This window comes from Desmodus rotundus, chromosome 3 (assembly GCF_022682495.2).
Source record: "Desmodus rotundus isolate HL8 chromosome 3, HLdesRot8A.1, whole genome shotgun sequence".
In the NCBI taxonomy this organism is placed as follows: domain Eukaryota; kingdom Metazoa; phylum Chordata; class Mammalia; order Chiroptera; family Phyllostomidae; genus Desmodus; species Desmodus rotundus.
In genome coordinates this window covers 27981358-27994472 of record NC_071389.1, presented here as the reverse complement: position 1 = coordinate 27994472, position 13115 = coordinate 27981358, and the positions used below count along the sequence as shown (strand labels likewise).

At 50.2% G+C, this 13115-nt stretch overlaps 1 protein-coding gene across 1 annotated transcript in view; it reads left to right on the top strand.

Moving 5' to 3' along the window:
• The window catches only part of SLC2A1 (solute carrier family 2 member 1), a 28588-nt gene extending 22567 nt beyond the window's left edge, over positions 1 to 6021 (top strand). Inside the window, exons 3-10 of the mRNA XM_024554665.4 lie at positions 833 to 993; positions 1147 to 1387; positions 2001 to 2163; positions 2254 to 2441; positions 2684 to 2788; positions 3163 to 3264; positions 4364 to 4567; positions 4938 to 6021. Coding sequence (XP_024410433.2) covers positions 833 to 993; positions 1147 to 1387; positions 2001 to 2163; positions 2254 to 2441; positions 2684 to 2788; positions 3163 to 3264; positions 4364 to 4567; positions 4938 to 5138 — 1365 coding nt within the window. The 3' untranslated portion in view covers positions 5139 to 6021. The remainder of the gene's footprint in view (positions 1 to 832; positions 994 to 1146; positions 1388 to 2000; positions 2164 to 2253; positions 2442 to 2683; positions 2789 to 3162; positions 3265 to 4363; positions 4568 to 4937) is intronic.
• The last annotated feature ends 7094 nt before the right edge of the window (positions 6022 to 13115 follow it).

Here is a 13115-nt window from a genome sequence, read left to right as displayed (position 1 = left end):
TGTTTCTGGGCCTGAGCCCAGCTGCACATGTGGCTGGGTGGGTCTGGCCAGTCCCATGCACTGGGTGTGTATCTGCCAGGAGAACCCGTACCTCCTGCCTGTCACATTCCTGGGATCGGGCCAGGACCCCCCTGGGGAGAGGCAGGACTGGCAGGCAGGCTTGTGCTGGGACAGATGGCTCCAATTCGCAGAACTGCTTCCTTGTCCTGGCCCTTCCTGTATTTTCCCAGCTGGGCACCTGGGAGAGGGAGGAGGCTGTACATAGGTCCTTCAAGGTGGGACTACAGGGCCAGCCATGGGAGCTGAGCCTGGGAGACAGCAGCAGTGTGAGTGTCGGGAGCGTGGCTTGTATGCGGGCTGGTCGGTCACGCGGTGGGCCCTGAGTGCAGGGACAGCGGACCTGCTCTTCCCTTCCTCCCCGGGCCTTGGGATGGCAGAGCCTCTCTGTCTAGCTGTACTTCCTCCCCAGCAGGGGTTGGAAGAGGACCTGGGGCCTTAGGTACCTTGAAGAACTGGGAAAAGGGGCAAGTGAGAACGAGCAATTTCTCTCAACCTCTGCCCCATGCTGGAGCTTCTACCACGGGTCACTTGCTGTCGTCCCCAGGAAGTCCTGTTGAGCATGTAAAACCACGCAGGGTACTGGAAACCACTGGGGAAACTGAGCCCTGCAAAATGGGGGGACCTGACTCAAGAACATGCAGTGAATGTGGGGCCTGGCCAGGTACCGGGCCGCTCCAGCATCCCGTGGTAAATGGCCCCCCTTCAGGGGCAAGTGCCAGAGGAGAACCCCTGGGTCCTGGCCTCAGCCACTAGGCTGCTTCTCCCCCTGCAGGTGATTGAGGAGTTCTACAACCAGACGTGGACGGACCGCTATGGGGAGAGCATCTTGCCTACCACACTCACCACGCTCTGGTCCCTGTCTGTGGCCATCTTCTCCATAGGGGGCATGATTGGCTCCTTCTCCGTGGGCCTTTTTGTAAACCGCTTTGGCCGGTAAGCAGAGGGGTCCTGGCCCCACCCAGGGAGTCCCAGACGGGTGTGGGCATTGGGGGAGATGTCCAGTTCCAGGGTATTCCTTATGACCAAGCCCCTGGGGAGCCTGGGGGGGAATCAAAGGACCCACCTGACCTGTGACCCCACCCCCAGACGCAACTCAATGCTGATGATAAATGTGCTGGCCTTCCTGTCCTCTGTGCTCATGGGCTTCTCAAAACTGGGCAAGTCCTTTGAGATGCTGATCCTGGGCCGCTTCATCATTGGCGTATACTGCGGCCTGACCACAGGCTTCGTGCCCATGTATGTGGGGGAGGTGTCCCCGACGGCTCTGCGAGGGGCGCTGGGCACCTTGCACCAGCTGGGCATCGTCGTTGGAATCCTCATTGCCCAGGTGAGTGGGGCAGTGTCTGCTCCCCCAATACAGCCCCCACCCCACAGCTTCAGTGGCTCTTGGGGGTGTGAGCAGACAGCACCTGACTGGACCTCTCACCCAGCCTTCCACAGCCCTGCCTCATGGGACACAGCCTAGCACAGGTCCCTGAGAACACGCCACCATGCAGCTGTTCCCCTGTGAACTCCGAGGCAGGAAAGCAAGTCCATCCAGCCCACCCAGCCTTTCTTCTCATCTGCTGTGCAGCCACAGGCATGCCCGCTGGTTCCTCAGTGTGCTGGGCTCTGATGCCTCCAGGCCTTTATATCTTCACATACACGACCCTCTCCCCAGAGGGCTTCCCTTTTCCTGCCCCTAAAAGCATCCTGTGGCAGACTCATATCCTATGCCATTTGTCTTCCCACCAGTGCCAGGAAGCAGGTCCTTCTTTCCCCATCTTCCACATGGGGGAACTGAGGTCAGAGAAGTTAAAGCCTCATGTTAGTGGTAGAGCCTCAGAACAGGAGCCCTGTTCCTAAAGCAGCAGCGGACATAAAGCCAGCCAGGGCCACTGGGTGCCGTGGGGCCAGGGCTGGGCGCTCACAGCTGCTTCCTCCCACCCTGCTTCCCCCAGGTGTTCGGCCTGGACTCCATCATGGGCAACAAGGAGCTGTGGCCCCTGCTGCTGAGCATCATCTTCATCCCCGCTGTGCTGCAGTGCATCCTGCTGCCCTTGTGCCCCGAGAGCCCCCGCTTCCTGCTCATCAACCGCAACGAGGAAAACCGGGCCAAGAGTGGTACGGGCAGGGCCCTGCCCTCCTCCCCACCCCCGGCCCTGGCCTTCTTCCTGCTCTGAGCCACCCCCGCCTTTCCTCCGGTCCCTCCAGTGCTGAAGAAGCTTCGAGGGATGGCGGATGTGACCCGTGACCTGCAGGAGATGAAGGAGGAGAGTCGGCAGATGATGCGGGAGAAGAAGGTCACCATCCTGGAGCTGTTCCGCTCGCCCACCTACCGCCAGCCCATCCTCATCGCCGTGGTGCTGCAGCTGTCCCAGCAGTTGTCGGGCATCAATGCTGTGAGTACCCCTCACCCACCCTTTCTGTGGCCCCAGCCAAACCCTGGGGTCAAGTACATGCTGTGAATAGAACCCAAACTTAAAATAACAAACAAGCCCCTACCCAAGGAGCTGTACTTCAGAACCAAAGTGCTGCAGCATCTCCTTCATGCTTTCCTCCCCGCGTCCCATACCCACCAGGGCAGAGGCAGGGGAAAGGCAACGGTGCCCAGCTGAGTCCCAGCGACTTCTCTGTCCTGCAGGTTTTCTATTATTCCACAAGCATCTTCGAGAAGGCGGGGGTGCAGCAGCCTGTGTATGCCACCATCGGTGCCGGCATCGTCAACACAGCCTTCACAGTCGTGTCGGTGAGTCTCTGCGTCCTTGCCTGCCACCAGTCAGCAGCCAGGGTCCAGCTTAGGACTTCGGGGCCTCATGAATGAATGACAGCATTTACTGTGAGCCAGGCATGTGTCATATGCTCCCGAAATGCTATGTTATTTCATCCTCAACTTGTCAAGTCCATTACTGATAGCAAAGTTGATGGCACTGACGCTCAGAGAAGAGTGACAGTTTGCCTGAGGTCACACTCAGCTGTCTGCTGTCCAGGCCAGCTCCCTCTCCCTCACTCCCTGTGTGGCCCCCAAGCCAGGCCCTGAGGGGCCAGGTCTCTGCGTGGGGGGGAGTGGGGGTCCAAAGGGGCACCAGGTGGGGGTGGCATTGACATTCTCTCTGCCCACAGCTGTTTGTGGTGGAACGAGCCGGCCGGCGGACACTGCACCTCATTGGCCTGGCTGGCATGGCGGCCTGTGCTGTGCTCATGACCATCGCGCTGGCCTTACTGGTGAGCTGCCTCACTGCGGGGGTGGGGTGGCAGGGTGGGCACCAGAGTGCGCTTCAGATCCCACAGTGCCTGTCTCGGCCCCAGCCTGGCCGTCAGCACCCAGAGGCCAGGGGTGCTGCTCTCCCTGGTTCTGCACTCGACCCAACCACATCCCCCTCCCTCGACCTGGCTCCTCCCGGCGTGGTGCTTTCTCACCACAGCACCTCCAGCCTCAGGCCCCAAATTCCCTCTCCAAAGGAGCTGCTTTGCCCAGTACTAATCCTTTCCAGCCTTCATCTGTAGTCTCAGTTCGTCTTTAGAACACCCTAGAAAGTATGGCCCTCCTCACCACACAAACAGAAACATGCCTGATCTCGCTCAGGTCTCATGACTCAGTGTAGTTCAGTTAGTAGTTCCCTTTTACAGGTGAGGAAACCTAGTCAGTCCCGTGAGGCTACTATGGCAGCATTGACCTCAGGTCTCCTTGCCCCACACCCGTGACTGTAACCTCTGATAACCCTGCCAGGCACCTCACACATGAGAACATTCATGAGAAAAGCACCAGTACATTAATTTTACAGTTGAACCAAGGCTTAAAAAGTCCTATGATTGCCGAGAGGTCCGGCACACAGTTAAGTGATGAGTGGCAGATCTGGGACCTGAGCCAAAGCCCCTAATCTCTTCTGTGGCCTCCTCAAGCGGAATGATTATATATAGAACCACATGTCTGAGGCCTGTGCTGGGCCAGCCCTGAGCTGAGTGCCTTACAAGGCTTCTAACAATGTTCTTCCATATCCTCCTGCTGCAGGCAGGCTGGTTCACGCGAAGAGCCAGAGGACCTCAGGGACCTCATCTTAGCAGTTCCTGCATGCACACCACATGGCCATTCCCAGATGGTAGACCAGGGCCCACGACTACTGTGCAGGGTGTAAATCATTGTGTTCAGATGAGAAAACTTAAGACCTAAGGCAGGGTACCCAAGGTACACTGCAAATCCAGGGTCAGCCCCAGGCCTCCTATTGTTCAGCCCAAAACTCTTAGCCCTGCCCGGCTGCCTCTGTAATCTGTTTTCTTTCAGGCTCCAATCTAACTTTCCTTCTCTCTCTCTTGTCCTCAACAGGATCAGGTGCCCCAGATATCCTACCTGAGCCTCGTGGCCATCTTTGGCTTTGTGGCCTTCTTTGAAATTGGCCCTGGCCCCATCCCATGGTTCATCGTGGCCGAACTCTTCAGCCAGGGTCCTCGCCCGGCTGCCATTGCTGTTGCTGGTTTCTCCAACTGGACCTCCAATTTCATTGTGGGCATGTGCTTCCAGTACGTGGAGGTGAGAGAACCCCCATTGTCTCTACACACGCCATTTCTCGCCTGCCAAGTGCTTTTCCAGCTATTCCCATTGGAAGGAGGCTCAGTAGCCCAGGTCACACAGCTAAGAAGCCTGACCTCAACCCCAGGGTTCTTTCCTGGGTTTTGAATTGTCTCCCATCTACTCTGTAATGAATGGGAACCTGTTCCCTGGAGCGTATTATATGCCAGGTGCAGGCAGGCAGACTCTCATTGAATCATCCCAGCCCTATGTTGTAGGTGGGTGTTCCCTTTCTCAGGTTAGGGGCATAAGAGCAAAGTAACTTATCCAAGGTCCTACGGCCAGAAGGTAGGGTCAGGATTCCAACTAAGTATGTGTGTGTGTCTTTCAGAAACTGTGTGGTCCCTACGTCTTCATCATCTTCACCGTGCTCCTGATTCTGTTCTTCATCTTCACCTACTTCAAAGTTCCTGAGACCAAAGGCCGGACCTTCGATGAGATTGCTTCTGGTTTCCGGCAGGGGGGAGCCAGCCAAAGTGACAAGACACCTGAGGAGCTGTTCCATCCCCTGGGGGCTGATTCCCAAGTGTGAGGCACCCCACACCACCAGCCCGGCCTGTTCCCAGCAGCCCCAAGGATCTCTCAGCACAGGCAGCTGGACGTTAACTTGCAAATTGACAGATCTCAGAAGAGCTGGGCCCGGGGCTCCCTTCTTCAGCCAGCAATGATGTCCAGAAGAATATTCAGGACTTTAACGCCACCAGGATTTTAACAAAAGCAAGACTGTTGCTCAGACCTATTCAGACAGGCAACAGATTTTATAAGTTTTTTTATTACTGATTTTATTATTATTTTTGTATCAGCCAGAGTCTCCTGTACCCACACTCCAGGCTTCACCCTGAATGGCTCAGTGCCTGAGGGTGGGGACCAAGTCCTGCCTAGACATACTTGCCTTCTCCACCAAGCTAATCTGTAGGGTTGGACCTATGACCAAGGACACACTAACTGAACTACGAACTACCAGGCTTCTACCCCTAGAGGTGGCCACTCACTTCTGCAGTCCTGAATCTCCCCACTCTGGGGGGTCAGGCTCCATTAGGATTCACCTTTCCCATCTCTTCCTACCCAACCACTCAAATTAATCTTTCCTTGCCTGAGACCAGTTGAGAGCACTGGAGTGGAGGGAGGAGAGGGGAAGGGCCAGACTGGGCTGCCAGTAGCCTCCTTTGCACTGAAGGCCAGACGATCACCATGAGAGGAGAGCCGTGGGAGGCTGAGGACTCACTACTCAAGAACACGAGGATGCTCCTGCCCTGCTGTGTATAGATGGAAGATATTTATATATTTTTTGGTTGTCAATATTAAATACAGACACTAAGTTATAGTATATCTGGACAAACCAACTTGTAAATACACCACCATACTCTCTCTGTACTTACCTAAACAGATATAAATGGCTGGTTTTTAGAAACATGGTTTTGAATACTTGTGGATTAATGGTTGGTAGATTTGGGCGGGAGTGGGAGAGAAGCAGTCACAACTGCCAGTTCCTTTAGATTTTTTGACGCTGTCAAGTTCCTTCCAAGCACCTCCTGTGATCAACACCACTATGTTCAAGAATCTGTATGATCCCTATTATCCAGAGAAAATGTAAATATCTTGGCATTCAAGGCATTCCCATTTTCCTTCACCCATGATGGCTGGTATTCAAAAACATGACAGCAATGTGAGAATCTTGATATTCGGGCCTTGATAAGCATTATCTTAAATATGACATATTATATCTGCATTTGACAGGCTCTAAGAGGTTATATGCCTGAATCTCAGGGCGAATAGGCTAAAACCCCTGCTTTTAGCAATTATACTGCCCACCCCCTACCTGATACCTATTCCCCTACCCTCACACACACCAACTAAAGGAACCGTGTTCACCGCATGGGCCCATGCACTGTCCAGCTGCCTTCTCCCATCAATTTCCTTTGGAAATGACCCCTCTGCTTCCAGCTTATGTGCCTTTTCTGAAGACTTGATTCCTCATGCCTACCCCCAAATTTTAACATCCTGTTCCTTTCCTTTATCACAAATCCTGAATTTTCCCACTAATCTCAATTTAAAGGAAAGAAGTCTTTGTGGTTCATCCGGGTCCAACAGCACAAAACTCACGGTTTGGCACACAACAAGCACTGGGAAATAGTTGATGAAATAAAGCACCAGGGAATTCGTTCCTAAAGGCTCACCTGACAAAATCTTGGGGAAATTGCCCGCTGAAGCCTTCACAGCTGTACACAGGCAAAACTAAAATCAATCTCCTTGACATGAAGAGGGGTTATAAGGAGGGGGTGAAGAAGGGAAAACAGGTACAAAGCAATTGGAAGTACCTACACGCTGTGCATTATTAGGTAAAGAGAACCTGAGGAGTTACCCACCCCCATCTCACAAAAGAGGGGGTTTAAACAAAGGTCTTGCCTTGCCTGAGCCTGGGGGCAGAGCAATTAACAGATAAAGGGGCTGGAGCCAGAAGAGAGATTAAGTAAGACTGAGGAAGACTTATCTCTTGTCCGAATCCCCGAAAAGCTTCTGTTGAAAGCAGTTACTTGTCAGCTTCACTGAAGGGCCCCCTAGTCATAAAGTCCTATGGCGGCATTCGGGCGGCTGATAGTTAAGGATGGAAAGAAAACTGACCTGAAAGCGGCGGGGGGGGGGGGGGGGGGGCGTAGAGGGCTGAGCTTGAGGATGCGAAGCAAATGGCACTCAGAGCCCGTGCGGCACCTTGGCACCCACGCTTCCCAGCCTCAGAAGCTGGGCAGAGCCCCACAGCATCCTCGCCCCTGCCCTAAGCCCCCAAATCCGGGTCTGAAAAGGCCTGAGAAACCACTCCCAGGCTCCCTCCCTGCAACGGATTTGTACCAACATGCCGAACGCCGGCCATTCCCCAAGATGCGAAGTGCGCGCAGGCGCCGGGGGCCCGGGCCAGGGCCCACAATGCTCCGGGAGGCACAGCTCCCGGTCCCTTGACGCCTTTCCCTAGAGACCGCAGCCTACCGCAGGTGTACCTTTGGAGCACAACCTCTACCGTAACAGATTTGCTCCAGGCCCCACTCGGCTGCCGCAAACCCACACCGTTAGCTTCCTTTCGTAGCCCGGCGACGAAAAGGGTGGGGCCATGTAGTGTCTCCACCAATCAGAGCCGCAGCCCGGGACCCCACCAATCACAGCCTGGCTGCCCCGGGCTGTCCAGGAGCCTCTTGGGAATACTGCACGTCGCTCTTGTGGGAGTTCCCTTTGCTCCAGGAGCCAGGGCTGGTGGCTAGTTTAGCGTCGGCGTCCTCGGGGACGTAGCTCACGTCTCCGGTTTCGGACAAAGGGGTAAATAGGTTATGGAGCTGCTCCCAGGCCCCTTTCTTTTCCAGTGCTTAGTTACATTCACTGACAGTTTTGTGAGACCCTTTATCTGATATTATGGGCTCCAAAGTCTTCTCTCCCTGGAAACCTTCTGGATCGGGTTTCCCCGCTGGACCCCATGGAGGCCTACATTTTCTCCATCAAAACGCTCTCCACACTGTACAGGAGTTAACTGTCCTTCCACCAGACTGAGGAGGCAACTGCTAAGTCATTCCTTTGTCCCCAGTTCCCACCACAGATTCTGGTCAGGACTGTTGAGTGAATGTACTAGAATTTGGATTCAGTGAAGTTCCATAATCTGAGTTTTTTCCAGTGAGGTTTTAGGCAGAAAAATTCAACAGTTGAGAATGTGTACTTAACAACAGGGAAAGAATATTAATTCTCTTCTGTCATAACATTTTTAATGCCCCCTTTCTCATTCTACGATTTTTGTTTCTTAAATCTCCCCAAAATCTGACCCCTTCTATCCATAGCAATTGTTGGCCCTAGTGCGGCCTTCTCACTGCTTCCTGTCTATTCCCACGATACTCCAGTCTCGATGGTCTCTCTAAAATGCAAGTGTAGTCATGCTCTTCTCCTTAAAACCTTCCCTGGGTCCCCCAGTTCCCTCAGGATAATATCCAGATCCCTTGACCTGGCAATTCAAGGCCATTCACGATCAATTTCTCAGGTGCAGCCTCATCTCTCACCACTGCTCCCCACACACACCCCACCCATCCTCCAGGCATGAATCACTCGGTCCTTTGACCTCCACATACTCCTTCCCCTATGGGCCTTTGAGGTTCCTTCCACACAGATTGCCCTCCCACCTACTCATACTGTCCAGCAGGTGATCATATCCTCTCAAAGCCCCAGGAATTGGGTGGGGAAGCTGCTACTTGGAGCTCTGGCTCATCCATTTCTTGGGACATTGCTGCCAGCTAGTGGCTGTTGTGTGAACATTTAGGTCAGGGCTGGTTTAACCTCAACCTCTCAGGGATTCAGAGAGAAAGATTGCTTAGGAGATAACCCTTCACTGGGACTTTTACAATAAAGCCATTTGGTGACCCTGAACCCCAGAATGACTATCCTAAATTGAAGTATGACCATATTATTCTACCGCTTAATGCTACCTGCTGCCTCATGGTGAAGTCCAAATTCTTTAGTCTAGCAGATAAGATGTTTCACATTCTGATCCTTGGAGACCTTATCTCCTAATACACTCCTTCAACAGCCTAAGATCCAGTCAAGCTGATGTACTCAGTGTTCCCTGGGCAGCTCCTAAACGTCTGATCCTAAAACCTTTTGTTCAAGCTCCTTCTTTGTCCTGCCTTTGGTTTCTCAAAATAACCAAATTAACTGTCGTGTTCTCTATGAAATGTTTGTTCATTCCTTCAGCTGCAACATTATACCCAAGCATACATTCTTCGTCAAGCTTTCTCAGAAGCTACATGGTGTCTTGGAAAAACATGATTTCTAGAGTCAGGTAGAGCTGATTTCAGATTCCTGCTCTGCTACTTGTGATATTGAGATGAAATAAGATAATGTATTAGTAATGCATGTGTCAGCTGAAGTAACTCCATATTCTCCCTCCCACCCTTTCAGAAAGTCTGGTCATTACTGCCAAGACTTCTGTGAATTCCCAGAGATCTCTTCCATGTTGTTTTCTTTTCTTCTTCTTTTTCTTTCTTTTTTTATTTTTCTACAAAAAAAAGTTTACTACTTCAACAATATGGCTTTGACATCTTTCCAGGTGGACTTGTTTAGGTTAAATGAGTATAAAGCTCCAACTTGCTCATCAAGAAAATGGAAATCTTATCTATTGTGCCTGCTTATGTAACAAACTGGTTTATTATGTAGAAAAATAATACCGTCCAAGAATAGCTATTAGCTGTCTCAATATCTACTATTCCTTGTTTATGCATTTATATTTTGTATAAAATAAGTACGGGTTGTATTCCATGAAAGGGGGCTATTCAAACATGCCTTTGAGTCATGGCATCTTGTCTTCTGTTTTCCCTACTACATGTAAATAAAAGTACATAAAAGTTATTGTGCATTTGTTGCAAAATTACACACCAGCTGTCTTGTGCTGAGAGAGGCGTCTAAAGGCTTTAATTCTACAGGAGGCAGATGCAAGTCAAATACCGAAGGCCCCAGGGCTGGAAAGTTTTGCGATGGCCCAGCTCACCCCTTGTTATCTTTCCTAGAGTCATATGTTTTTTTAATCTCCTCGGGTTTATTTATTAACTTTTTTTTAGGGAGGGAGAGACAGAGACATTGATTTGCCGTTCCAGTTATTTATGCATTCTTTGGTTGATTCTTGTATGTGCCCTGACCGGGGATTGAATCTGCAACCTTGGCGTATTGGGACAACACTTTAACCAACTGAGCTACCTGGCCAGGGCTCCTAGAGCCATATTTTCAAAGTACTTTATAAGGTTTATCTTTTTTTTTTTTGCCAGAATAATAAAGTAAAACTATACCAAGAATCGCTCTTTTAAAATTTAGTTGGATTTCTAAAATACAAATGGAAATAGGTGGACTTCCAAAAAGAAATCTATGTGCATTACTACCTACCTAGGCTCTTTTTTCCCCTCTAATTTAGGTCTTGTTTTTGTATGTTTTGCTTTTCCTCCTCTCTTTCCCTCATTCTGGCTAATATAAAAATTACTTGTCTAATGTAATCTACCAGACAGAAGGCAAAGAGGGACCTTCCATTTTCAAGGTCACCTCTGGCTCTGATAGTTGGCATCCCCTAAACCACCTGGTGCAGGTTTCCTAGTGCAAGCTGCTTCCTGCCATGGAACTCTGATCTTTTCCTTGCTTGGGATACAGCAGTCACCAAAAATTTGCCTTACGGAGTTCATGAGTTCATGCTGTGGTGGGGAAACCCCAGTAAGCAATCAACAAATCTATAATAAACTCTCAGATAGTGGTTTGTGTTATGGGGAAGAAGGGTTAACTGAAGGACAGAGGGTGATGGTTTGCAAGGGCAGAGGCAGGTGGGTGGGTCAGTGTTAGATGAGATCATTTGAAGGCCTCCCTAAGAGAGTGATATTTGAACACAGACTTGAAGGAAGCAAGGGAGCAAATCATATACATATCTGGTGGGACAGTGTTTCTAAGCCACGGGAACCAACAAATTCAAAAGTGCGAAGAAAGGACCATGTTTGGTGTATTGGAGGACCAGCAAGGAGGCCAGGGCAGCTGGACCGGGTGACAGGTGGATGAGATCAGAGAGGCAGCAGGACGCTAGACCATGTAGCGCCCTGAAGATCAGATGAGGATTTTGGCTTTTATGTTTTAGTGTAAGAAGGAACTTCGCAGTTGTGAGACTTAATTTGTGTTCATTACAAGTATACTAAGTAGTTATGCTCAGCAGGTTAGTTCTCATAGGGTTAATGAGCAAATTCAACCTCCAAGGGCATCTTTTACAACATTGAGGGCACTGCCACGATTCCCACATCGCAACACACAGTTTTCTGTAATAAAAATACAACTGTAGAGTTACAGCAACCCACAGGAGAAAATGGTGAAAATAAACTTCCGACTGTTAGAGGAATTTTGTTGTTTTTCCTGAACGTAGAGAACTCTTAGGAATTCAATTGCTCTCCAAGCTGGAAATAAGTAGACTGTAAGGAATAAGTATAGATTTAACCTACACTTTATAAAAACTGGTAGGTAGATGTTCTCTCAGCTTCTTTCTTTCTAATCAGAGGGCACGAGATTTCCTGGTGTTTTGTATTTTCAAAAGCGCTTGTGCCAACAGCCATCACTCAGAGTTTCTCATAAAGTACCATGGACCCTTGTGGCCTAGGAGTTATTCATTTTACATCTTGCCTCTTTTCTAATATATGCATTCGATACTATAAATTTCCCTCAAAACATCTCACAAATGTTGATTAGTTGTGTTTTCATTTTCATTTACTGCAAAATATTTTGAAATTTCTCTTGAGATTTCTTCTTTGACCCATGGGTTGTTTAGAAGTTTTGTGTTATTTGAAGGTCATTTAATACTTTAATCCGCATACGTTTTAGAATTATCCAGCTATCTTTATGATATGGATTTCCAGTTTGATTCCACGTGGTCTGTGGGCACACGTTGTGTGACTTCTGTTGCACTCCTGAGTGCCCGGGCTGTGGAGCTTGGGAGGAGGTCTTCTGTGGGTGAGATGAAATGGCTCCTCTTACCTCTTTCAGGGCAGCTGTTCTGGGCTTTTAGCTTGCCTGAGTTCTGTGACTTCTCAGCTAGTTTCTGGAATTCTCATAAAGGCTTTTTGGACTGTCTGTTGTTGTTCAGCCAGTGTCTCCATGGGGGAAGAGAATCTAGGGCTTCCAGTTCCACGGTCCTGCTGACATCACACTTCTCAGGCAGACTGATGTCTGTAAATAGTACACGTGGAAGCTGAGAATCTTTACACTGATTCCCTGTAAGCTAACTATGCTCACATACCCCTTGGAAAGTTTTTGTGACCCCCCAGGAGCATGCATACCCAGTATGAAAACCACTTTTCCAGAGAGTCCAGATTAGTATCCCTCTGGACTTGAAGTTTGGGTTTCCAACTCTGCGCATGATCTGCTGACAAGGTAGCAGTTCCCTAAACTGGGTCTCCTTCATCGCCACAGAATGGCTCTTTCTGCAGCTCTGCCCCTATTTTCCCACACTTCCAAAGGAAGCCTTGCTTCTGAATGGCCGCAGGCAGGTTCTCAGAATGGGTGCAGTTTGTTAAAGACGTCCTTCCTCTGCCCCGCCAAAGTGAGAAGTGTGAGCAGTCCTACTTCACAGATTCTCGAGCCCAGGCTCCCCACACACCTTCCCTGTGGAACGGAGCAGTACCCCTGCCACATCCGTGGACACAGTGTCTCTGGGACAGTGCTCCAGATCTATGGGTGTCTGGCAGCATGGGTGTCTGCTTTGTCCCGGTCTGCCCCCTATGTCTGTGGTTTGGTAGGTATCTGGGTCTATTTATGGCTAGGTTATTTACACTGTTAAAAGTCTATGGGCCTAACCATGAGCCAGGACCTGGGCCTATTCTAGGAGCCTTCTGATCTGCCTATCCCCATGCACCAGGCCTTGGCTATCAGGAATTTGATGAGGGTGTTCAATAAATGGAGACTAAAAACCTTAAACAGGGACTCAAGTCAATGATTTGGAGCAGAAGGAAGAAATAAACATTTAACCAGA